Source organism: Cydia amplana, chromosome 4 (assembly GCF_948474715.1).
Source record: "Cydia amplana chromosome 4, ilCydAmpl1.1, whole genome shotgun sequence".
NCBI lineage: Eukaryota > Metazoa > Arthropoda > Insecta > Lepidoptera > Tortricidae > Cydia > Cydia amplana.
The window spans coordinates 7,703,978-7,731,962 of record NC_086072.1 but is presented as its reverse complement, the minus strand read 5'-3'; the positions used below and the strand labels follow the sequence as shown (position 1 = coordinate 7,731,962).

The 27,985-nt window shown below is 39.3% G+C and overlaps 2 protein-coding genes across 2 annotated transcripts in view; one reads left to right on the top strand and one right to left on the bottom strand.

Annotated features, from left to right (window-relative positions):
- The window catches only part of LOC134663196 (cyclin-dependent kinase 10), a 108,981-nt gene that overhangs the window by 46,996 nt on the left and 34,000 nt on the right, over positions 1–27,985 (top strand). The gene's annotated exons all lie outside the window — the stretch shown is intronic.
- On the bottom strand, positions 93–24,014 carry LOC134663198 (pancreatic lipase-related protein 2-like). The gene is made up of 7 exons (XM_063519581.1): positions 23,652–24,014; positions 22,363–22,528; positions 12,537–12,685; positions 11,937–12,182; positions 6,511–6,699; positions 1,091–1,256; positions 93–248 (listed from the first exon to the last, which is right to left on the bottom strand). Exons 1-7 carry the CDS (start codon positions 23,677–23,679, stop codon positions 182–184), a joined length of 1,011 nt encoding a protein of 336 aa, XP_063375651.1. The 5' UTR covers positions 23,680–24,014; the 3' UTR covers positions 93–181.

The following is a 27,985-nucleotide window of genomic DNA, read 5'->3' as shown; positions in this document are numbered from 1 at the left end:
TCTCCTGGTAGAAATCACATAACATATCATATACCTTTTTGTTCAGGCGCACTGGGTACCCTGACGTCCCGGCTTCTGTCGCTAACAAATTATGTTAAACGGCACCTCGCAATAATTCATGAAAATTTAATTTATAGGCGAAGTTGGCAAAGCAAAGAATTAATACCTATTTTATCGCATTTCACGTCGGTTCCCCGAGAGCGTAGGGTTTCTCTGCGTTGGTCTTGAGGTAGTAAATTCCATCCTTCCTGGAACGAAACAATGGACCTTGATCTCCAAGATCTCCAAGATTTACTAAAAACTAAGGGCGGTTACAGACTAGCGTATTTTTTAGCGCGTATACGGTCGTTTCGGCGTTACTACGAGCTTACACGCGCGTTACATTTCCCTACATTTGGTTTTTACGCGCTTACACGCTCGTTACTTTTCCCTACATTTGGTCTATACGAGCTTACACATACGCTCGTATAAAACGCTAGTCTGAAACCGCCCTAATGCTGTTGCTGTTTTACAAACGAGTGTTCTTTGTTAATTTAAAGGAAAGTTACCACCGTTCATGAATACTTAAAATTACTTCTTTTGTTGTCAGCGGCTTTTAAGTAAAAACGGATTATAGGGAGGGACGCGTGGTGTTGTTCTTGATTAAACCATAAATTATGCAAGTTTGGAAAGCTTTTGTAGGTAATTGTTTCAGGTAACCACTCATTATTAGGGTTGTGATATTTCATACATATTTCATGGGAGTCAGGACTGTCAGGAGTTTGATAAATTGGTAATACCTATTTGATTATACATAATCATATTGTACACCATTGCAGGTCGTCCTGGACAACTCTTGAAAAAACTAATTTGGGAAATAGTCACGTGATAAATCAAGTCATCCATGTAATGGATCCTAACTCACCCGTAATGTATGTCGAAGCCTCCCATGATGAGGGTCTCGCCAGTGCCCTCGCAGGAGCCGTTGTAGTACAGCTCGTCGTAGTCGCGGCACCGGACTGCCGTGAACGGCACGTCGGATATGATGGACTCCGTGAAATAGTCACGTGATAAATCAAGTCATCCATGTAATTAATGGATCCTAACTCACCCGTAATGTATGTCGAAGCCTCCCATGATGAGGGTCTCGCCAGTGCCCTCGCACGAGCCGTTGTAGTACAGCTCGTCGTAGTCGCGGCACCGGACTGCCGTGAACGGCACGTCAGATATGATGGACTCCGCGAAATACATGTGCGCACGGTTGTGGGCACATAGACCTAAAAAAAAAGATAATAGTCCCTCAGTTGATTTCACGAAGATGATAGCAAAACTTTTATTTCAGATTAGAATGAAAGGGTGGTGGCCGAGTGGATATGACGTCCGACTTTCAATCTGGAGGTCGCGGGTTCAAATCCTGGCTCGTACCAATGAGTTTTTCGGAACTTATGTACGAAATATCATTTGATATTTACCACTAGCTTTTCGGTGAAGGAAAACATCGTGAGGAAACCTGCATACATCTGCGAAGAAATTCAAAGGTGTATGTGAAGTCCCCAATCCGCATTGGGCTAGCGTGGGGACTTATACTTAGCCCAAGCCCTCTCGCGCATGAGAGGAGGCCTGTGCCCAGCAGTGGGACGTATATAGGCTCACATTATTATATTATTATTTTAGAATGAAAGGGAACGAAAGTTGGGCTGAACTCTGCAAAAGGAAATTCCATCATCAACATTTGCTGTAAATCTTACTTTTATGTCATGTACATAATGTAATAAGGCTCTACTGTACATAATAGAAGCTTGATCAACTGTATTATTAATCTCATTAATAAAATGAAATGAGATACACCCAGGAACAATGAAAACGGGCCTGACCTGTTATGATTGCCCCTTACCTTACCCCACATCACCTTGTAAGAGGTAACATACCTACTTAACAGTAAAATAATCAAATCGCGTTACATTATTTCGGAACTTAAAATTACATGTAGGTACTTATTTGACTTGAAATGTTGGCCCGGCATTTAAAAGGAAGTAGAAGTCATATGATATTCTAGGTCTTCCTCTTCCCCTTTTTTTCTCAATTCTGCCCGCCCTGCCCTCATGGTATCATATATATATACGCCTACCCATACCTATATATGTATGTTGAACGTAAATACTCGTATGTTCTTAGCCATAATTTCTGACAAACGCACAGTGCATCTTTGTAGTCAGCGTAACACTGCCAAAAGGGTTAACGACGGGAACAGGTTAGGCCCGCTTTGTCTCTCTGCATAATTGACCTTCATTCACGTACAATTATGCACGTACATAAAAGTACTTAGAGCTCAATATCAAAAAGACAGTTTTACTCAAATTATGCCAATTATAGGTACTTTCGGCGAGTAACTTACTGGATTAATTTTGTGTAATTATAATAAATTGCAATTTGAGCAAATGTAAATGATAAATCTAGCACCAATAATGAGACGTAACCCACAAATAACAAAAAAATCATCATCATCTTCCTCGCGTTGTCCCGGCATTTTTCCACGGCTCATGGGAGCCTGGGGTCCGCTTGGCAACTAATCCCAGTAATTGGCGTGGGCACTAGTTTTTACGAAAGCGACTGCCATCTGACCTTCCAACCCAGAGGGTAAACTAGGCCCGTATTGGGATTAGTCCGGTTTCCTCACGATGTTTTCCTTCACCGAAAAGCGACTGGTAAATATCAAATGATATTTCGTACATAAGTTCCGAAAAACTCATTGGTACGAGTCGGGGTTCGAACCCGCGACCTCCGGAGGCTCCGGATTGCAAGTCGCATGCTCTTACCGCTAGGCCACCATCGCTCTTCCAAATAACAAAAAAATAAATAAAGTAAATATTATAGGGACATTTTTACACAAGTTGAGTATAAGTCATAATTCATAATTCATAATTCATAATTTTTTATTGCAACCATGGTACAGTATAGATGTCAAGTATAAATGTACAATGTCTCACATGGACCCTGTAAGGGCACAGCATAGCTTTCTTATAACAATATTATTATATTTACATATTATTATTAATTTGTTTCTATTATATGTAACAAAATTATATTGTATGTATTACATTATCTCAAAATCAGGTTCAAATTCCTAATAAATGTATTAGCTTATATAATTAATGTACAATATTCATATAATAAGATTAATTTTTAGTTATTATTTAGCTAAGTATTTATAAATGTCATTGTTTTAATTATAATAAATTATTTAGAATATCCTGTAACATTATCATCGAAAAAGTCCTTTAAGTCGTAATAACATTTATTTATTAGAAAGTCTTTCAACATTTTATTAAATTTTTTGTCACTTGTTTGAGCTTTGATGTCGTTTTTAAGGTGATTATATATTTTAACTGCCATGACGTTTGGACTTGTACTATGAAGTTTTAGTTTAGAAGTTGACGGCAATGCTAGATTATGCTTAAACCTTGTTTCGAAGCGTCGGGGCTGGTCTACTAACTTTGTAAATAGGTCCGAATGTTTTCTTACGAATTTACAAATTTCGAAAATATACATCGAAGTTAGTGTTAGAATTTCGTACTTGATGAAGTATGGTCTACAGCTATCTGGAATCCTAATATTCGCGAGGATGCGTACGCATTTCTTCTGGAGTAAAAATAAATCGTTTACGTCTGTGCTATTTCCCCAAAGTATAATACCGTACTTGAGCCAAGAGTAGGCATAAGCATAATAGGATATTTTTGCCGATTGTAGACTAGTTGATTTTTTTAATTCTCTCAGGGCATAAATGAACTTGAGCATTTTATTTTTGATTTTCGTAACATGTGCTTTCCAGTTTATGCCTGTGTCAATATCAAAACCTAGAAGGGTGAAAGTTTCTACACATTCCAGTTTGTGGCCGTTAAACGAATAATCAATTTCTAAAGCGCGCTTTTGTACTGGTTTAAATTGCATAATTTTTGTTTTGTTTAAATTTATTTCCAGATTGTGGTCATTGAGCCAGCTGACTACTTTATTCATTGTGTCATTTAGGTCTGTGTCCAGAGTGTCGTTATTTAGACATGATGTGAGAATTGAGACGTCATCCGCAAATAACACGCATGATTTGTCTATGACTTTAGGGAGTTCATTTATATAAATTATAAATAGCAAACAACTAATTACACTTCCCTGGGGTATAGAGTGATTTATGATTTGCTTGTCTGATTTCACGTTTGTTATTAAACCCGTGTTATGATCGTGGTATTGGACTTCAACGTATTGCTTACGATTTTTTAAGTAAGAAGCAAACCATTTATGTGTTATACCTCTCACTCCTATGTCGTATAACTTATCCAATAGTAGGTTACATTGTACGCGGTCGTAGGCTTTAGACATGTCTAGGAGGATTCCAACTGCATATTTTTTGTCATTTAGGGTATTTAGCACCTCCTGTATAAATTTGTAAGTAGCAAGTTCAGTGGATTGGTTGTTACGAAAGCCGTTCTGACAGTCGTCAAATACATCGTATTTTTCACAGAATGAGTAAAGACGTTTACACATGGCTGTTTCAAACACCTTTGAGGACGCGGGCAAAAGAGAAATAGGTCGATAATTGCTAGGGTTTGATTTGGCGTCTTTTTTATGTATGGGCTTAATGACGGAAATTTTTAATCTGTCGGGGAATATTCCTTCTAAAAAGGACTGATTTATTAGCGTACAATATGGCAAAGTTAGTTCATCAGCGCAAAACTTAATTAATGCAGATGGTAGCTCGTCTATGCCGTAACTATACTTATCTTTTAATTCCTTAATTATCTTGTTTACTTCAATTCCTTAATTATCTTGTTTATTAGTCCTACGGTAAGCTCATGAAGGATTGTGTTGTGGGCACCCCGACAACGATTTATGTACTTAATATACAAATACTTAAATACATAGGAAATTAACATCCAAATCCTGTAAAATCCAACAATTTTGTATTTTTAATTAAACTCGTCGTAAACATTAAAAATACCTACGGCAAATTTCCTCATTAATGTCGTATGACTGGTACTTATTGCCAGTTACAAGCAAAATTTAACAAAAAAGTGTGAAGATTTTGTACATACATATTGAGAGGACAAAATAAATGTTATATAGGTATGTCACTGAATTTATTACGTGTGTATCTTTACATGTTGCCCTATGCAGGGTTTTATTATTGCAGATCCAGCATTAGACACAGTTAAGTATCTGTGACAACGGTCCGGCAGGATATGAAATGGTCACTTTCTGAACCTCGTATCCTTACATTATATATTTGTAAAAGCAGACATGTCTATTACAGGACAGAGTCGATTTTCTGAAAATAATGACTCAGTGATAAGATTTTTAATATACTTGTTCGATATTACGTGGGTTCGGACATTCTACATGAATATGAACTCAGGTCTAATTTGCTTGACTTGTAAAATACTCATCTCGTTAAAAATGGGAACAAAGTAGCATTCCCGGTTCGAATACTACTTTACGTTGAAGAAACGTCAATTTTTTGTGATGGTGGACCATGTCTGGGTACCTACATCCAGGGCCGGATCTAGGGTAGAGCGAGTGGAGCGGCCGCTCTAGGCGCCGAATGGCAAGGGGGGCGCCAAAATGGCAAATGAGAAAAAGAAAAGTTTTAAAAGACGCGAGTGTGGCGGGGGCCCAAAATACGCTTGAAAACTTCAACGAAGGGCGCCAAAACCCGATTTCGCTCTACCCTGATCAAGGGCTCGGGTCGGCACTGCCTACATCAAAAGATTAAAAAAATCGCAATTGATTATGAGCGCATCAAAGGTTTATTCACTGGCTTTTCCTTTCACTTTGGACGGATAGGATTTGTAGGGATACGAAATGAATTTACATACTTCCTAATTTTTTCCGTTGTTTTGTACCTACTTTTTTCTACCATCTTTAAAATTATTTGATATGGGATGTACATTTTATTTATACTTACACGCACCTATTGTAGAACACCTATTAGAAATTATCCTATGTAATAAATATATAGCGTCAGCGAGATCATAAATAAATAAACATGTTGAAATCTAAAGTGCTAACTATAGTGTGTCAAAGGTCTGTTTGATTTCAAACATAGACAGAGAGAATCATACTATATTTGTCTAACACTAGTACTCTCTAGCACCCAAAAGAAAAGGATGAGTATAGTTTTTTGTTCCTATTTACTGACAAGATTTGGTTGACCCAGTATATAACTGTGTAAAGGTGACGTTCCAATGTCAATTGCAGCTGCATTACTGTTGCGGAGTGGTATCTGTATCTGTATCTGTCAATTTCTTTGATAAAACGAGTGGCGTTCACTGCTGCATTACTGCTCCAACTATGACGTAAACGTCAAACGTCGTTACGTAACGGATTAAAATCCGTCACTTATTTTATCAACGAAATTTACAGATACAGGGGCGGCAATAGCCGTTTCGTGGCATAGTACCAACTTCGTAAAGTGCCATTTTGCCACTTATCGCTGTGTCATGTTCCAGTACACTGGGGCAAGGCGGTATCTTTTAAACTTACCTCTATAATCGTACCCGCAGCCCGGCTGCCGCGTGCCGCCGTTCGGGTAGAAGTCAATGTGCCCCAAAGGGTCGGAAAACCCCAAATAACCGCCGCAAGTGTGTATGACCTCGACGTGTCGCGCGTCGTGCTTGTCCAGGCGCGCGTCCTTGTTGCTCAGCGAGAACAGCGGCTTGGCAGGATCCAGACCTGAGGCAGTAAAGGATAAGGGACGTGGGAAACTTAGAAATAAGGAGATACCTGTCAAGCAAATCTTGTCCGTAGAAAAAGGCGCGAGATTCAAATAAAATGTATCGTCCCATAGAAGAGAGCCCTTCGCGCATACATTTTTTATATTTGCCGCCAATTTTCTACTGTCAAGATTTGCTTGGCCAACTATAAGTAACATGGATAAGGTAGTTAGGATGCCACTGTCAAATAAAATAAGAAGAGCTACCGCGAGAATCGAAATTTCGTTATCTGCCTCTCTATCACTCTTGCATCCAAATGAGCACTATTAAATCATACGACATCATGAGCTCATGAATCTCATGATACATCAATTCATTAGCCGACATGAGGAAACAACTCAAAATTTGGATGAAATTACTTTGCAAAACAAACAACTTCCTCTGAATCTGATAAAGAGTGTCTTTAGGAGCTGGTCTGGTAAAAAACGTTATTATTACCAATTATAGTTTCGATTGTATACGATTTAATTTACGAAGTTCAGTCGCTCCATAACAAATTTGCCATATCTGCATATTCATTCAAATTGCACATCCTGTCTCTTCCTTCAGACACGCCGCTGTAACGCGTGTAGAGTCTGTGCGGAAAGAGACGAGTCGTGAAATGTATGGGGTCCAACATATTCTACGACTCTTCTCTTTCCGCACAGATTCTAGTTGTTGATGCCACCTTAACTTTTAAACTTGCGTATTAAGTATTACATTTGTATTTTTTTTAATGTGGCATATCTGTTTGAAGTAAAATGTGCTTTACTGCCGTATTCGAACTTCAAGATATTCACAAGAGACGACACGTACTAGATCCATTCTAGATACGTTATAGTTTAGATTTCAACTAGTTCTCTTTTGCAGCGCAATTCGGGCAACCAATGTCACTTTCACGATAGATCGTGTTAGATATCTATTAGATGTGAATTAGATCTCTAAGTAATATCTTGTGGAAATCGTTCAAGAGTATCTCGAGAATTGCGGAAATGTCAAATTTTACAGGTTAGATCTTAAACATATCGTTATCGTATCTTGGCGATGTCTAATAGATGTCTATTACAAAATCCGAATCGGGCCCATAATCAGTTCTTTTAGCCTATTTATAAGGTGTTCGTAGAGTTCCGGCTTAAACCACTATGGATAAAACTAAGCTTATAATACACAGCTTTCCAAGAGCTTTTTTTGGGTGAACAAGAGGTGTCTTAGGTTGTCGTGCGACTCGACTATAATATTTCAGTCTCTTTTTATATTTTAAGCTGTCTTATTCTTCCATCCATAGTTTGGCTAAAAAAAACGCATACTGAAAGTTTTAAAGACTTAGTTCCAATACATTTTACAAGTAGGTAGGTACTGTTTATAAACTAGAAGTGCCGCCTCGCCTTCTACATATAGTTAGTTTTAAAGGTCAAACAATACTTATCAACTATTGGAAAATTGTTACATAATACTACTACTACATAATAATACTACTACTACTACATAAAATATGTTCCGTATTTCACAAGTCATTTAAACTGCCGTTTACAGCTGCTGCCTTATTTATGTTCTAAAACAGTTTCTGAATGTAGTAGATAGTGTAGATACCGAGCATGTTTATGTTTTCCAAACTGATAAAATAAGAATCTATGCACCAATAATTCATATTATTGCACTCCTTTTACACTCAAAAGCAGTACTTAGGTACCGGAACCGGGAATTTCTGGCTCTGTCCAAAGAGCATTTTACGAGTCCTAGAGAAAGTCATCTCGGTTGTTGTCATCCAAAACTTTTTAAGTACCTAACGAACACCTGTACAAAACTAAGATCGCAAACATTTATCTCAGTCCAAGTTTAATATTTAAAGATAATTTTAAGGTTTAAAGCGTAATAGTAACTTTATTTCTAAGTTATGGCTGTTAACTGATAAGTCTACTATTTATTAACATAATCCCCAAGGCGTTGAAGAAGAGGGTAGAAGTTTTTATTTATACAACACAAGCGCAGCACGCGGCATCCTTAAGCGAGGCGTAGCGTAGCACTGTGGTCACAAATCGAGAAAAGTTGGACATTGGATATTTCTCTACAAATAAAAAAAATCGTTTTTGAGGAAAAAAAAAGTTGAAGTTTTTCTCCAAACATTTTTTTTACCGCTAATACGCATTTTTTATTTATTTCATAGAGTAATATTTTTTTAATCGAATTCCCTATCGAACGCGATTTATTTTTGTAGCGAACGAAGCAATGTCCCACTTCTCTCGATTTGGGACCACAGTGCGTAGACTAGCAATGCTTGAATGCAATTTATTTACGTTACATTGCCGACTACTAAGATAAACTGCATTCAAAAGTTTGATCAGATACAATCATGTAATGAAAATTGTATGCATATTCTTGCTATATAGTCTAAACCTCGCTTTAGGTAAAAATTAGCGACATTGCAGGCAAACTTTAAGTGTCGCCCACGAATCGCCATTACTGATAGTACCTACATACAGCCATGAGCCACGTACGTCTTGTGAAAACCAGCTAGTTACATAGGTAACATATATATCTATGGTAACAAATGTCTGGCTATGTCATGTCCCCTCTACCTCGGCCCGGTATAGTGGAAAGGGAAAAGTCCTGCAGGGGATGGCTGGACATTGCTAGATTATGGCATGCGTTCTGTAATGTTCACAAAAAAGGTGCTACGAAGGAGAAAAAGTCAGAAAGCCGATGATCCATTTTAATACGTGAGTAGTTGTTCCGAGAATTCACGCTAGAACAAGATCGAGTTAAATTTGTTTCTTTGTAAGATTCTATAATAATTTCATTAAAATTTCATAAGTTTTAAAAGAACAGATATTAGCTAGTAATAGAGATAGTATCGACATAAATGATCGCTCGTTTAATAATAGGTAGGATGGCACATAATATACTCAAGAATATACATAATATACAATTAAAAGAACGGCTGATATAAATGTGGACTGACTGACTGCAGGACTTTTCCCTTTCCACTATACCGGGCCGAGGTAGAGGGGACATGACATAGCCTGACTACATATTATTGAAGTTATGTGAATCACACTAATTTAAATTGGATTCAGTTAAGCGTGAAACAGCATAGGTACTCGGGATCCTATTAAAATTTAGTCAAATACCCGAGTGCTCATGGTTGCAGAAAACAAGTTCAGTCTTCAATAAATAAATACTCCGAATGGCTAACAAAATTGTATTCAAAATACACCGGTATTTTTCAAACTAGTCATCAGATCAACCCAATTTGTCTGATAAAATTGGGAGTATTTGTTCTGAACGGTTTTTATTAACCAACGATAACGGGACCGGAAGGTGAAGGTTCCCACCTGGGTGCATATTGTATTTGTACTAATATCAGATTCAATATTTTGTTAAAGTGACATTAAAATGGCGCCTGCTGCAGCGATAAGTAACAAGTTGTTATACAACGCCCTGCGTGATGTCCCGTAAAGAGAAGATCTTATTTCTTTCTAATTATCGTTGGATAAGAAGGACGAAAGATGGAATACTGCAACAGTACTCGCAACATCGATGTGAGTCGTCAGATATGTAAGCCCGAGGTTATTTGCTTGAGCACATCTTGTTCCAAGACCTTTACTATTTCTCACGCCTGCCGTATTGAGGTGTCACATGTACTTACATTATACAATATTATAGATAGATAGGAACTTTACGTATCTAGGATTTCTGCTGGTAATCTGCAGGTTACCTGATATGTGCAAAGCCAACGTTAATTAAAAGCTAACAAATTACTAAAACCGGCACTAGTTCACACACAAACTAACTACTTAATTAATACTACAAACCGAATTGTTTGTTTTTGGAACTAAAATTCCCAAAATTCCTGCGCGCAAAATTTTGAAATGTTTGGGATTTAGATTCACGGTGACGAAATTCTCATTTTAATTTTTTAACACTTGTTTTGTAGGTTAGAAATGTGTACCTACCTATTGCAAATAGTGTAATGTTCAAGCGCTCTCTCGCTCTGATATGGTGGTACATAATACACTTATGTATAATGCGCTGTAAGCGTTAAAAAACCCTGTTCTATAGAAATGTTGCAACTTCTCATATAAGTAAAGGTAGGGTTAGTAGGTTAAATCCGCCACTGAGTAGGTACTTGTAATGTTTAGAACAGATTGGAACAATATCCAAACACCCGTTCATCGACAGCGACATATCCTGAAAATTTAACTTTTTAAATTCATCTGGGTCCTCTTTCTGTTTACTGCCTCAGTTATAAAACCTAGCCTTTTACTACTCTATAAAACTAGGTGCAATAAAAATGTTATCTACTACATTCCGCTCACGATAGTCGTTATGGATAATCGTATAACTAAGTGGTCGTATTAAATTGCATACTCGTAGTACCAATATTCTACAAGTACACTTGCATGGTTTAACTTTATACATTAGAACGCCATAGAATGTGTTACAATAGAGGTTTTTTCTAATAAGAATAGTAAGTTGATGAATTGGAGATTTAATATGAATAAACCTAGTTAGTGGAATGTAGAGGTTTTAATAATAAAATAATTAATGATTACACGAACTTACCTTAAGTGAAGCAGCTATTAGTAGCTTTTGAGTTCTATCAGCTATTTATTTGAAGAGCTATTTATAGAGGTTTTTTTAAATTAGATATTATTAAAGAAATGAAGAAACTACTTAGTATCGATATAGGTACAGTCACGCTCCGTGATTGTTACGCTATTTAGGGTTCTAGCTAAATTGGACATTCCATAGCGTAAGTATGGAACAACCAATTTAGCTAGGATCCTAAATGGCGTAACAATCCCGTGTGGTGACTGTACCTTAGTCGGGGAGACAGCATTTTACATGTGATGGAGGATTCAAGACTAGAATTAAATGATAATGTTTGTTAGTAGTAGTACCTACCGTTCGAACACTAACATTCACCTTTATAGGTACTCCGCATCCAAACTCTCCCACTTCCTCAGGCCCCTAACCCGCGGTTATTGTATTTCAACTATATGTATGTACATACTTTATTTAGTGTAAATAAAGTAGTAGTAGTAGTAATCACTTTATTGTACACAATACAGGTTTACATAATATTTACAGAAATAAAGGTACTAAGGCGACTTATCCCTGTAAGGGATCTCTTCCAGCTAACCTTCGAGTAGATGAGGGGAGAATTCAAATTAGATAGACAAACTTACGGAATAAAAACCTGAATTGAATAAATACCTGTAATTGTATCTACAGGTCCATATTTGACGTGATCGCCCGCAATGCCAACAACATGAGCACCGAGGCTGTGTCCGATGAGATGCACGTCGTCCATGGACACCCCCTCCTCGATGAGGAAGTTGAGGAACTCAGTCAGCAGGCGCCCCACCATGGCGACGTTGTAGCTGGCCAGGACGTAGTTCACGTTGGCCGCGTTGCCCCAATCTACCACTATAATGTTCAAGTCGCTTATGTTGAGGTATGCTGGAAAAATGTGAAGTAGGTATTTTTTAATGACTAGGTTAGTCGGCGGTAAACGATAACCATGCTAATTTGTATTTGATAAAGATAAAGATAAAAGATTTTTATTCGTGCCGATCACAAAATATGTACGCATTTTGCTTTCGCGCTTATGTTTTTTGTTATTTGTGCGTGCTGTGCTTTCTCGGTATACTCCTTCTTAGACTTTCTTCTTTCACGCGAACTTCCTGTGTTGTATTTGTGGAATATAAAAACATTTAAAGCAAAAATGCCATTTTAACTAAAATACTACAGTTTACTAACAATATAGGTACCTACTTAAGAAACTAAAGTCAACATTAAGATAATCTTCCTTACCTTCTTTAATCGATTCTGGCATAGGACCATCGGCGTTGTTAAGCCATCCGTGGGCGAGAACTTTAACTTTGTTATTAAAGTCGAAATTAGAGTCCCATAAAGATAATGAATCGTTAGTCTTCAGAACTTGGAACTCGTACGGGTTGCGTCTGAAAACAAGTTAGGATATTAATGCCTACGTAATCATTACCTACGTCCGTGTACTTACCTCTACAATGGGAACCATCTGCAGTAATCTACAACTCGTTTCGCGTTAAGCCGGTTAACTTACTTTTTTATATTTGCGCGATTACTACCTATTATGGACCTTAAATTAAAATGTGACACAGCTCAAATAAGCAGGTACTTACTTATTTGAACAAATAATTCCTACTTGATGGGAATCTGCCGCAAAGAACTGTCGTTTCGCCGAAATGATTTTTAGTTATTAAGATTAATGTTAGTCTGTAAGGGACCTTATGTACTTACTTATATCTAAGTAGCTATGGGCCTTTGTTGATGGACAATAAATGATTTTATTAATTACTATCTACTCGAGTCGTCAGCATTAATTATCAAGCTTAATAGATAGGTATGCTAAGCGACATTAAAACAGTACGAGACTGTTGGAATACGCTTGCCTAATGTGCAGACCAGCTATCATAGTCCATTTTTATGACCTGTCATGCTATGCGTCACTTTTGCACTTACATATTTGTTAGAACGTGACAGCCATGGTGACAAATGATAAAGAGCCGGCCGGCCATCTTAGCCCTACAGTACGTAAGTAGAGCCCCAACTAGACTACAATTTTTCGCTCTTATATTGATTTTATATCATCGTCTAAGCCCGGATTTGGGCACAACTTATAAGAGTATTTATTTTAATATCGTTCTAATATCAGTCTAATTGAATGTTGTTTGCACTCACAGTAATCTTTTTCAAAACTAAATTAAGCTGCCTTAGGCTAATATCGCTTTTACGTAAGTATCTTGTAAGCCTACAACTACATAGGCTTATATTGGTCGAACGTAAGTATCTTGTAAGCCTACATATGTAGACTTATATTGGTCGAACGTAAGTATCTTGTAAGCCTACATAGGCTTAAGTTGGTCGAACGTAAGTATCTTGTAAGTCTACATAGGCTTATATTGATTTGTTTGTAAGGTCACACAGTCTCACACAGAGATTTGAAACATTCTATTTGTGATGTATAAAATATACGGGTGAAATTAACTGCAACGTGACAAACATATATTAGTGTAAGTGTAGCTGACGATTGCAGCCACAGGTGGAGAGGAGCGAAATAAGAACAACTAGGGATACTTTTTGACGTAAGTGTTAGAGCGCATGGACATGCGTGTATCGCTCGGAAGCGTATAGGGAACTGACGTTGATTGGTCGATAGCCGAGGCTCGTTGCACACATATGCATGCTCTCGCGCACACTTTATTAACACATAGAAAACAGCAGTGGTAAGCAAGGTAAGTACCTACATATTATTTTTATAATATTTAACTAAAATGTATATTAATTACTAAGTTTTATGTTTCAGGTTACTCATTTCAGGTCCAGTACATTGCGTCGTCTACATTCTCGGCCCCATTGTCCGTCAAGGACAATCATCATCAGCTGTGGGGAGCAACGCTAAACGCGCCACTGGTCTGGTAAGCATTCCGGATTGTGTTTTTACATCGACGATTCGAATGCGCCCATCGGCGCCAGCGTGAACTTCATGGACCCGTCCTTTGGGCCAGACATTTCTAGGCATCGCTGGGTCTACGATTACCACGACATCGCCTTTTTTTAGCTGTTTGCCCTCTTGGCACCATTTTTGTCGTGGTAGAAGGTTTGGTAGTACCTCGCGCATCCAACGCCGCCAGAATGCATCGGTAAGTCTTTGTGCTATTCTCCACATTTTCTTCCGGAACAGGTCAGTATCATCAAATACTCCAGGAACTGGGAGGTTCGAAGAGGAGCCTATGAGGAAGTGGTTTGGTGTCAAACTTTCTGGGTCGTCGTGGTCTGTCGATACGTAGCTAAGCGGACGACTATTTACAATATTTTCCACCTCTGCCAACAATGTGATCAAAACCTCTTCGCGTGGGGCTCGTTCCTTTAAGATCACTTTCAGGGATGTCTTGACGCTTCTAATTAATCGCTCCCAGGAGCCGCCCATGTGTGGACTCGCCGGTGATATGAAGCGCCATTCAAGTTCATGTGTAGGTCTCTGACGCTAGCTTGGTCGTTTGTCTCTTTAAACGATCTCCTCAGTTCAGCATCGGCGCCTCTGAAGTTGGTACCGTGGTCTGAGTACATTCTGTACGGCCAGCCTCGTCGTGATGCCATTCGTCTCAAGGCCATGATAAAGGAATCGGCAGACAGCGAGGGTACCAATTCTATATGGATTGCTCGTACTGTCATGCAGGTGAAGAGTACTCCGTACCGCTTCTCGTGACGACGGCCGACTGTCACTTCCATATGCCCAAATAAGTCAACGCCGCAGTGAGTAAACGGGCGTTGATGATGGGCGAGTCGCGCCGCCGGTAAGTCTCCCATCCGTGGGTTACTAGGTCTTGCTTTTTTAATTCGGCAATACAAACATCGTGTCGCGACTGTACGTACCGTAGGGCGTAAATTGACAATCCAATATTTTTGACGAATATCGTTGACTACGGTTTCGTTATTACCGTGCGCAGCCATCTCGTGGTAACGCTTGATTATCAATCTCGTTATATAATCATGCCCGTCAAGTATAACGGGACGTTTCAGGTCGAAATCAACATACGCAGCAGCGTCGATCCTCCCGCCGACGCGTAGCAATCTGTGTTCATCTAATATTGGGGTTAACTTGCGTAAACGGCTGCTTGGTTCGATTGCCTTATTATTTTTCAGTGCATAAATCTCTTCTGGAAACGATTTCATCTGTGAGTAACGCAATAATTCAGTTTCAGCGCGTTGCATCGTGTCGGCATCAATCTGTGCATTACCAGGTCTTCTGCACCTCGTAATAAACAACAAAACGTTTGCCATACATCTCCATAGTCTGGTCCACGAAGAGAATTTATTCAAATCAGGAACAACAGGTAAGTCTTCATCCTTTATTTCATATAGCGTGTTTACTTGTAACAGCTGATCTTTGTTTATGTTTTGTTTTGCAGCGTCATACTTCGGCCAGGTGTTCCGCGGCGAGTACAGGAATTCAGGGCCGCGGAGCCAGTCGCAGTCGTTATTCAACTCGTAAGTATTTAACTTTGTCGCTTTGTCAGCTATATTCAAGTCGGTAGGTATATAATTCCATTCACAGGATTGAGATAATTCATCAATTTCGCCAAGTCTATTAGCGATAAAAACTTTATAGTTGCGCGTGTCGTTTTTTATTTGATGTAAAACGATTAAGGAATCGGTCCAGAAGTATCGTGTGCAGGCGGTCAACCTGTGTTCGCGCGCTATTGTGTCAGCGAGTCTGCAGGCGATAACAGCTGATTCCATCTCAAGTTTAGGTATAGTTATATATTTCTTCACAGGTGACGAACGACACTTACTCGCGATGAATGAAACTTGTACTTCATTGATGTTATGTACTTTACGCCAATAAGCGACGGCAGCGTATGCAGTGGGAGCAGCATCGCAAAAGATGTGAAGTTCGAGTTCTATAGTCGTCTCATTCTGGCGCAAGGTGTGGCAGCGAGCGTTATCAGTATTATCGCGCTCGCTCATAACTCGTTCGTCGTGAAAATAAAACCTTGGAATGCGCAAATCTTTCAAAGTTTGTAATTCCGTTATCCAGTTGCGAAATACTGTATATTCATTCGTAGGAATCTCATCGTCCCATTTAGTATCCGTTCTCCAGATATTTCGTAGCATTATTTTTGCTTTAACAGTAAATGGCGCAAGAAAGCCAAAAATGTCAAATATTGACATATAGATGCGCAGGAGTTCCCGCTTCGTAGGTTTTCTTTGCAGGTTAATTATCTCCGTCGGAATGCGTTTAAGTGATAAATCAAAGCCGAATGTGTCGCTGGCCGGGTACCATAGCAACCCGAGCGTTCTCTCAGGTACGTCGTCGCATCCGGTTTTGAACCTTATTGCCTTATCACTTAAGGTTTCTTTTGGCGTGCATTCCAAGACTTCGGGTTTGTTAGAAATCCAATTTCTTATTTCGAAGCCACCTTGTTTGTGGATTTCGGAAACTTCTGTTATCATCTTGATAGCTAACTGCTCGTTGTCCACACTCTCGATGTAGTCGTCCATATAATGTGACTTCAGAATGGCTTTGACCGCTTCAGGCATTTCGTTTTGGAATCGCATTGCATTTTTATTTTTAATATGTTGTGCAATGAATGGAGAACAATTGGTTCCAAATAACAATGACGTCATAACGTAGGTTTTTAGTTCGCTGTTTGCGTTTTCGCGCCATAAAAATCGTAATGCGTGCTGATCTTCTTTCGTTATCTTGATGCGAAGGAAGAATTCTTTTATATCGCCCATAATTGCAACAGGTTTTTCTCGAAAGCGTAACATGATGCCCAGTAAAGACTGAAGTAGGTCAGGACCCTGGAGTAGGTAGTCGTTCAGGGAGCGACCGGCGGTGGCGGCTGAGGCGTCATGCACAAGTCTCAATTTTTTCTTGTTTTTGTTATCGACTCCGAAATGGGCTAAATAAAATATGCGTTTATGTGGTGCTAACAATTCGTCGTCTGATAATAATCGGGCGTAATTGTTTTCAAGTAGATGATTAATACGCTCCGTATACCTAGAGGCGTATCCTTCATCTGACAACATTCTTCTTTCCACAGCGAGGAATCTCTTGTAAGCATTTGGGTAAGAGTCAGGCAGTTTAGCATCGTTTTTCCATGGTAAACTAATTTCATAACTCCCGTTAATTAATTTTGCAGAGTTATCAATGATGTTGACTGCGCGAATGTCGTCCTTATTTACGCGTGGCTTAGAGTTCACTCCTATTGATTCGAGCGCAAACGATCGGCGAACCAGTTCATGAAGTTGTTTATCTGTGCTGTCGCTAAGTGCATCGCTTGACGATTGAGGTGATGAGTGTGTGTCTGCGTTTGTGCATGTGTGCGTCTCCCGCCGCGCGGCAAGTATGTCCGCGGGGGTGGCGGTGGAGGGCGGAGTGCATGCGTTGCAGATTTCGGCGGCCGGTTCAGCGCGCTCATACAGCACGGTTGTCAAGGCATGCTCGGCGGTCAAAGGTCGGCCGAGTACAGCTGCAGGTAAGGTTCCATGTAAACACCAACCGAGTTTTGTTAATGTGGCACAAGGTTCAAAATTGCCCCGATAAACAGTCTTTAGCGGCATTATCAAATGGTAAAAATCCTGTCCGATTAATAACTTCGGTTCCATATTACAGCGGGGAAAAACACTTGTTAGGTCGCGTAAATAATCGTAAGAGTCTAAGTTCACATTAGATAGGTCCAATGTTGGTAAGTCTAGCTCACTCATTTTTCGCGCACGTAAGTCATACATTTCACCACTTGAGTTCGAGATTTTAAAGTTCACAGTTTCACTTATACACTCGAATTTAGATTTCCATGCACATTTCATGCTTATTGTCTTTGGCTGACCTTGAAGGTTGACACAGTTAGCAAGATCAGCTGATATGAGACTCACTGCGGCCCCATCGTCTAGAAGGGCGTATGTAGCAATAGTGCCGCCAGGTCCATGCAGGTTCACTCGTACAGACTTTAGGTAAACACTATCACTATCACTAGGTTCCACGACAGTATTTGTTACGATTGCGGTCGTGGGATTGTTGTTGGCAGATTCATCTGTCGCGCTTAATGTTGGCGTATTATTTGGGTCTTCGTTAGTGCTGTTATTGCGTGGCGCTGCACTGGCTGCGTTAGGTTTATTCGGCCAGTGAAGGAGGCGGTGGTGGGGTAGCCCGCAGCCGTCAACATCGCACGATGCGGCCGGGCAGGTTTCTTTCCCGTGGCCTAGCAACAGGCATTTATGGCATATTCTATTTATTTTGACAAAGCGCCATTTATCCTTGCGTAGCGCGCGTTTAAATTTAATGCAATTAGTCAGCGGATGATAAGACACCTTACAAAACTTGCACTTCGTGTTAGTATCATTATCGTTGTTTAAAATGGGGTGAACTTGAAATTTTCGGTCTTCCATCTTTTTGGGTAACTTGTGTTCATTTTGAGGATGGATATGAGTTACACCAGCGGCGGCGATCTTCGTAGCTTCTTTGTGCAGGAACTCGGAGAATAACTGCAATTTAGCTTTATTTGTATCGCTATGTTCGTATATATAGTCTGCCCACTTGTTGATAAGCGCACTGGGACACTTTGATATAACGATGCTTAGTAACTCAGGGCTTCGAAGATGATCGGTCTGCTTAATAGACTCTGCAGCTGCCACGTAATTCTTCACTCTGACGGCGAAGTTCACCAACTCGATATGATACGCTTGCGGTAAAGGTTGCAATTTTTTAAATTGTGTTAAGATTTTATTTATGATTAGGTCGGGTCTTCCGAATCGTAGCTCTAGTGCGTCTAGGATGGCGCGTGGTGAGGTATCGGTCGTAAATAAAGACGAGACCGTTTCTTTAGCTTCACCACGGAGACATTTCTCTAATCTCGCGATATTTTCAGTATCACTATAGTTGCATAACTTCGTGGATTGTTCGTATGATTTTTTAAATTGAATCCACTCGAGCGATTCACCAGAAAATAACGGTAAGTCCTTAGACGTGGCTAATCGAGATAAAAGGCGCGTATTAGCACTTTGAGTTGTAGTAGCTAGTTTTTCCATTGCTTGTGCTAGGGTTTGAAGTGAGCTGGGTCCGGGGTTCGGTTCTTGCCAAGGGGTCGCGAGAACGCGTTCGTCTTGATCGTCTTGGCGACTTTTCTCGAGCCACTGTTCCACTTTTTGAGATGTTTCGGACAAAATAGATCGTTGTTCTCCACTGCAACGGGACTTCTGAGAATATTCTTCATCCAGCTTAGCGAGTTCAGCGTCTAGCTTTTTATCTATTAACTCTTTCTCGATCCTAGCTTTAGCTTCGGCGGCGTCTAACTCTAATTGTTTTTTTTTTGCCTGTAGTGAAGACATCGAAGTTTTATTTGAAGTATTAGATCGGTGATAACCATGTTCAGTTTCAGTTTTGATGCTACCCTCTTTCGCGCTGGGCTGAATCTGCAAACTGAGCGCCTTCGCGTTGAACTGGCTTGCGCGATCCACAAATTCTTCTTCTTTGGAGTTCTTTGGGCATGGCACTTCACTCTGAGCATCCGTGGTATGTTTCAACTTCTCTCTTTCGAGAGCACCCCGCGTTTTAACCATTGTGTGCGGAGGCGTGTGGAACATTCCTTTGCGTCCTGACATCCGTGCTCCTCTGGATCCGGTTTGATAGGACCATGTGTAGCTGACGATTGCAGCCACAGGTGGAGAGGAGCGAAATAAGAACAACTAGGGATACTTTTTGACGTAAGTGTTAGAGCGCATGGACATGCGTGTATCGCTCGGAAGCGTATAGGGAACTGACGTTGATTGGTCGATAGCCGAGGCTCGTTGCACACATATGCATGCTCTCGCGCACACTTTATTAACACATAGAAAACAGCAGTGGTAAGCAAGGTAAGTACCTACATATTATTTTTATAATATTTAACTAAAATGTATATTAATTACTAAGTTTTATGTTTCAGGTTACTCATTTCAGGTCCAGTACATTGCGTCGTCTACAGTAAGTGTTTATGAATTATGTTAACTATAATAACGTGCTGTTTATCATCGTGTGTTTATGTTATGGTAAGTATTCACATGGGAAAATTTTATTTACTGTAAAGTAGACCCTGTTTTACACTTCAAACTTCATGCGCCTAATCAAATATGGTATTTGAATATTTTTATAATTATTTTATTTCTTTATTTTGTATTGATAGTCAGCCATTGCTGTAGCTGTATTTTTCAAGCGCACTATTAGAGTCTTATAAGCATTCTGAATACAAATGATATGGCCATGTTGAATAAATTAGGGTTCCTTGCTTTATTTATACTTACAATAGTGTTCCCAAAAACGATTTAAGATCAAACCATCTTATATTGATCTTCACTTTTGTGATATAAGTGTCTTAATCCTATATCACTCCAATATCTTACTAAAGTGCTGCTGTTGATCTTATTATAGCTTTGAATAAGATCAGAAAAGTACGTACTTACAGTGTTCTTATGCTATGCCGATATTAGTCTTACATTCTTACAATAGCATTTAGAAATCTAATATAAAATTAAATGAACTTAGAGAATGGGGATATAAGACCAGGTACTCTCAAGTTCAATGAGACTTCGTAAATGTTATTATAAGAGCAAGAGGCTCATAATAATATTATACCATGCTGATATTAGGCGTACATTCTTATAATATCATTTAGAAAGTCTAATATAAGATCAAATGAACTTAGAGAATGGGGATATAAGACCAGGTACTCTCAAGTTCAATGAGACTTCGTAAATGTTATTATAAGAGCAAGAGGCTCATAATAATATTATACCATGCTGATATTAGGCGTACATTCTTATAATATCATTTAGAAAGTCTAATATAAGATCAAATGAACTTAGAGAATGTGGATATAAGACCAGGTACTCTCAAGTTCAATGAGACTTAGTAAATGTTATTGTAAGAGCGAGAGGCTCATAATAGTATTATGCCATGCTGATATTACTCTTACATTCTTATAATATCATTTAGAAAGTCTAATATAAGGTCAAATGAACTAGCTTAGAGAATGTGGATATAAGACCAGGTACTCTCAAGTTCAATGAGACTTAGTAAATGTTATTGTAAGAGCGAGAGGCTCATAATAGTATTATACCATGTTGATATTAGTGTTACATTCTTATAATAGCATTTAGAAAGTCTAATATAAGATCAAATGAACTTTGAGAATGTGGATATAAGACCAGACCTACACTTAAGTTCAATGAGACTTAGTAAATGTTATTGTAAGAGCGACAGGCTCGTAATAGTATTATGCCATGTTGATATTAGTCTTACATTCTTATAATAGCATTTAGAAAGTCTAATATAAGATCAAATGAACTTAGAGAATGTGGATATAAGACCAGGTATTCTCAAGTTCACTGAGACTTAGTAAATGTTATTGTAAGAGCGAGAGGCTCATAATAGTATTATGCCATGTTGATATTAGTCTTACATTCTTATAATAGCATTTAGAAAGTCTAATATAAGATCAAATGAACTTAGAGAATGTGGATATAAAACCAGGTACTCTCAAGTTCAATGAGACTTAGTAAATGTTATTATAAGAGCGACAGGCTTATAATGGTATTATAAAATGCTCTTATATACATATATAAGACTAGGTAATAAGACTAAACTTACTAAAGTGCGTATTAGCTTGTCTAAGACTAATATAAGAGCGATGATATGTTCAAAATAAAAATAAGAGCGCTATAAGCTCACTACTCTTATAAAGTGCGCAATCTGAGACTTTTTTGCTAGTTGGGGCTTTATTTATCAAGTGATCACACATATTAAGTACTAATTGAAGTAGTACCTACATATTTGGACCGAAAGGCTCTTTTTCTGAATTCTTTTGTTGTCAACTGAAAAGGCATATAGGGTCCGCAAAAACAAAGAAAAAATGCGCAACGCGTCACTCGCCATGTATTGCAGTATTGCTATGAGGGTTTTTGTTTAGCAAAATGCCTATTACTGTGCGTAAGGTGGCAATCGGACTTTGTTTTTCAAATTACATAATATTCCCTAATACTTTCGAAGATATGGGGGAAATGGTCAACCCGAAATGTAGATAGGTAAGTAGGTAAGTAGATATTAAAGATACCTTACCTAGTAAAGAGCTTAAACTGCACATCTTCTTCCTTAAACCAGCTCCAACTCCAACCCCAAAACCAGAACCTGGTCTCATTTAGGGAGGGTACGGAGCCAAATTCCTCCACACTGGCCAGCCACACAGGGTCGTAGGGCGACGGTGCGTCCCATTGAATCGCCGACACTAGAAAAAAATGCGCGCAGTATTGATATACCGCTCACATTCAACTCACAGCCAGAACAACTATCACATTTTCTAACTTGCAGGTGGCTCGCCGTGAGCCGCAAATCATGAGCCTATTATAATCAGACCAAGATAAGTTGGCAGCGATTTTGATAACACATACGACCTTTGATTTAACACATTGTCGTCCTTTGTTTTGTTAGTACATTTCTTATTTTGTTTTATAATGCTAGAGATGGTTTCCCTTTACTTAACTAACTTAACTAACCTACTACTTTCTTGACTACACACAAACACGTTGAGTCAAATTGCTTGCAACTGTTTCGTTTCCTTCCAGTGATTACCGGACATGTTCCATAAACTTCTAAAGTTAATTTCAACGAAAGCTTATACTCCAGAACTCGCCTGGACGTGCACTAACACGGTAAAGAAGTTAGAACTAGAAATTCCAGACAACACAGCTTCTGACCGAGTTGCTCATCAGCGGTTGCGGACTCGAGGTGAATTAGTTGCTGTTATTTAAACTTAGGCAACTTTATCAGCGAAATTGTAAAACTAGTTGAAGCTTATGCAGTTTATTAGTTGCAAACCTACGTCAGAACTTGGCTAAAGATAATACCTACTAGTGTACATTCAGCGAATCACGCTTACATATTTAAATAAATAATTGCAGTGCCGCGGAGCTTATTTTGGATTTGTAGTTACTTTGCACTCGAGATACTTATTTTATGTAAGTCCGATTTGATTTATAGCAAGTGATGTTCTTTTCAGATATATACAAGGGTAGAAATGTTTACTAAGCTCTGGTCTTTTTCTTTTAGCATTTCTACATTATTTCTTGGTACATACTTTTTCAGTATTAAAACCTTCCTTTTAAAACTAGTTTTCTGCGTTTTCCATGGCACTCGCGAAGCTCAAATAATTCAATTGAAAGTAATTGCAGATATTCGTAACTTTTACAAAGATTTCGTCCTAATAGGTACCTACAAATGTAAGTCTAAGTAAGAAACAAAACACTAAAAATTTGCTGGTGAAATTACATGTAAAACAAAAGCTAACGAGAACTACAAAACTTTCTACTAGTGAGTAGTTTATACTCGTATAAGTAATTGGTACCACAAACCTGCACAAAAGAGCAACAACAGAATCATTCCCGCAACGCTCACACGCCTGAATTTACCGGGCAAACTATTTTCCACATGCCGAGCAAAACTTCACTGAACTCCTGAGTTAGAGCGCTCATTTTCCGGTTAGGCTAGTACTAATTGGTGAACCGTCAACGAGTACTCACACATTTTCACTGACCGCTGGCGGTCGAGATTGAATTTAAATTTGTATAGCGGTACTACACATTGCAATTCACGGGGCGCCGTGGCTCGCCCATCGATCATATTAATTAAACACGAGTTAAAACTATCCTTTTGATGCCTGCGTGTATGACGCGTATTTGTGCTAGAAAGACTGAACGTATCCTGTTGAATAAAAGCGGATCTTTGATTACAGATATGCTGGTTAGGCAGGCGGTAAGCTGTGTGTGTTGTTAGTCTAGGTCCTCGCCTCGTTCCTTTTAAACTATGGTTCTGTATTCCCCTAACTGAGCTCAGCCAAGCATGCGACTGAACCATTATAAGCGATGTCGATAACCGTAACAAATATACTCAATCGGAGATCAGAATTATACTGGTTTTTCCCATCGCCTATCTACGTAAATAAATCCTATGATTTTATGGTTCCTTTCACTGTGCTGATAATATTCATGATGTTGTGCTATAATTATCCTCGGCACTGGCCTTCGTAAGTTGCAAATAATTTAATGAATACCTACCTGATTAATATTTATTGTCTTAATACTCTTAATTAGCATGAATCTATAATGTATTAATACAATGTGCATCAAGAAGGAAAACATTTGCGCACTAGGTAGGTAAATGCTAGGTAAGTACCTGTTCAATTGTTTATAAAAAGCTCGAAATCGACCCGTGGCGAATTTAAATTCAAACTTCGCGCCTGTGACACTCGCTTCAAATTCTTACACAAATAAATCCTGATTCCTGAAACTCAAATTTAAAACGTATAGGAGAGGCCTTAGTGCACGCTGCTCAAATTACTCCTGACCCCTACGCCACGCTGCACGCCCCGCCGAACGCTCCGCTTCGAGCGTCTACTCAGGCCTTACACTTAAGCAGGTCTCCTGGAATCCTCCTACAGTGCACCCTGTAAATAAGTAGGTAGCTAAGTACCTGCACGTGTAGTGTATAAGGTACGCCACCAACAAAATGTTCTCTCTTAACTCTGTAGGTCTGTCCCTCTTCTCGCTTAAACCACTGAACTGATTTACCTACATAGATAAAAATTTTGGAACGAAGAAAGTTTGAGGACCGGAAAAGGACATAGGATATTGCTTATCAATTTTATTATCATCATCATCCTTTCACGCAGGCGAAGCCGCGGACGAAGCTAGTTTTACGTTAATGCGGGCGGCGCGGCCCGGCCTTCTTGCTTGTGTTGAGCCTAGACCCTGGATCCTATTGGCAATAAGCAATAATGCATATAGCAATAAGCAATAATGGGGCTTTTGATTTATACTTCATAGCGGTAGTCCAAGGTAACGACCTGCAACTCCAGAGATGTTACATGCGCGTTACCGAACCTTTAAAAACCAATTTAATCGAATTTAAACTGTCGTGAGATATAATAATATGCTGGTCACGCAAATCTTGTCAGTAAAAAAAGGCGCGAAATTTAAATTTTCTATGGAATGATATCCCTTCGCGCCTACATTTTTCAAATTTGCCGCCTTTTTCTACTGACAAGATCTGCTTGACCAAGTATACTAACGCTAAAAGAATTACAGTCCTTTTTAGGGTTCCGTACCTCAAAAGGAAAAAACGGAACCCTTATAGGATCACTCGTGCGTCTTAGCCGGTTTAGACTCGCGGCTCGCGGCTCGGCTCGCGGCGCGTCTCGTGGCTCGCCTCGACACACTCGCATTCGGCTTGTCATTCGGTCTAAGCTTCGGCTTAAGCCCCCTCCAGACTATGCGCGTGAATCGCGGCGCGACGCGAACATATCGCGACGTTGAATTATGACTCCACACTCGCACACTTCACGGTGAATTCGCAGTTTGGTTCGCGCCAAGATGGCGGAAAAGCGTCAGCTGATCGAGTTTAACTGTCATTTATCTACGGCATCATACTTGCTGTGGCTATTTTTCCATTTTGTTTTGTTGTAAAACCGTAAATTATAGACGCTTTATATAATATAATTAATATTAATCTTGCAACTGATGAGCCAAAATAATGAGTAATGTGGAGTCTTGCTAGTTCGCGCTTCGCGCCTCCTTTGACGCGGGCCGAAAAACCGACAAAAAATGGGGAACAATGCGCGAAGGCGTGAACAATCTGCGAAATCGACGCCACACTCGCGTTCGCGGCTTTGCGCCGCGATTCGCGCACGAGTGTGGAGGGCCCTTTAAGTATTTTATAAACCTTATGCCGTTCCGTTAGTGTTTAAATTATATTAGCTCGACGAGCTTGCTTGCGAGCCACTAGACGAGTCGCGAACCCACCGCTTACACTCGCGTCTCGTGGCGCGGCTCGCGGCTCGTCTCGTGGTTCGCGCGAGAATATAAATCGCTTGTCTGTTTGTCCGTCCATCCGTCTGTCACAACCTATTTGCTTCGAAACTTCTGGACCAATTAACCCTGCTCGCATACGCACGGAATTTTCATTCGGTTTCCGTACGGAATGACAGGTGGGAACGGGATGTAGCTCTACAAATGCGTAGCTCTGTCTCGCTTGCACATATGATTCCGTACGGTAACAACGTAGTGGTTATATTCTCTTTGCGGATAACCGCGAAAATCGAAGTTCGCAAATTGCGGGTATTTTACGCCTTCATTTTAGTAAAAGAGAAAGATCCCCGCAATTGTGAATTTCTATTTTAGTGGTAAACCCTCTGTTCTTGTTCTTATAGTGTTTACAGACAGCCGCACCGGACCACAACGTTGGTGCGGTTAAGGACGCATCTATACGTGAGAGCGAAAAAGAGATATTTTGACCGCACCAAGTTCGCGGTCCGGTACGCCCGTCTGTAATGGCCTTTAGTAAATCATACGAAGTTCGTACGTATCGTCGCTGTAACCCATGCACAGCCCTATCTATTGTCAACACGGATTTAGAGTTAATAAACTGGATCGAGTACATTGACCAAAAAGTGTGTCCACATGAGAAGTCAAACTAGAGCCCTGCATCTCGTTCTAATTAGGGTGACCATAAGACATCTGTATGTGGGATATTAGGATAACATAACATGGAATATATCAGTAGGGTGTGTCATTTTGTAAATAAAGTGAAATTTTAAGTAGTCAGGGTTTTTTTTCATTTGTAGTCGGCCTCTTTCGCACTCACTCATGGTATGTTCATAAAGGTAGGCTTCCCTTTTGTCCACTTCAGCTTTTTGAAGTGAAAACTTCTTTAGCGGCACTGGGCACTTTTTGAGGTGAGGAAAAAATTATAAACTCGAGACAGCGTACGGCGATCACGTGACCGTAAGGGGCGTAAGGCGATCACGTGACCGGAAGCCCCGTAAGGTGGCCACTCATAATTTAAATTGCATTTAAATCAATAAAGAAAAACTCAATGTTATTTGACATTTATGTTGCGGACTCCTTTTCAAGACTCTTTACCTATGTTCAAATAATTTGACGTTGTCATGGCAGTATGTAAATAAACATGTCAATGAAAAAGTGTGATCTTATTTGAGAATGATAATAATATATAATAAATAAATAGAATACCTCCGCTAAACGTATGTATCGTTTTACCGGGCGTCGGTAACATAGTGAGGTGAGTTTTCATTTCTATCGGCACTCCCGGAGTGCAACCGTTGTTGCTTGTTTTAAGTGTAAGCGTCATTGAAGATCTGTTTAGCAAATATGACGTTTTTTTAAAGTTGGTGCCTTTTTTCTATTGACGGAAATGTATCCTATCTATAAAGAATCGATTGTATATATTATATTAATTATATAAACAATTTGACACACCTTTTCCGTAACAAAATATTATGTATAAATGAGAGTCTGTAATATTTAAGGAGTTATGCACTTTGGTTTTAAATTTTGGCAATTTATTCTATAACAAATCTTAAATTAAACATGCCGAAATAATACCTATTAAGTTAAACTTACTTTTACATTACCTACGTTAATAATAAGAATTCTGTGAAACCGATTCACAACGTGCCGACATCATAGTCACCCTAATGAGTTTGACAATGTTGTCTTGTATTTTTATAGTAAAATGTAATAATTGTGGCTTTCTTGTGAAACAATATTCCACAATTAGCAATTATTTCACTCCAACAACCTTTAACACAACATTTCTTCACAATTTTTAAGAAATTTCGCATTCACGTGTTTTGAAGAAATGTTATCAAGTTGGGGATACCAATTAATAT

What these genes read in the sequence shown, in the direction of transcription:
- LOC134663198 (XM_063519581.1), bottom strand. Translation starts at nt 23,679, where the DNA reads ATGATTCTGTTGTTGCTCTTTTGTGCAG. An exon ending in CAGTTTAAGCTCTTTACTAG is followed by an intron (nt 12,686 to 22,362) that starts GTAAGGTATCTT and finishes ACTTGTTTTCAG; the next exon opens with ACGCAACCCGTACGAGTTCC. An exon ending in CTGCGGGTACGATTATAGAG is followed by an intron (nt 1,257 to 6,510) that starts GTAAGTTTAAAA and finishes CTTTTTTTTTAG; the next exon opens with GTCTATGTGCCCACAACCGT.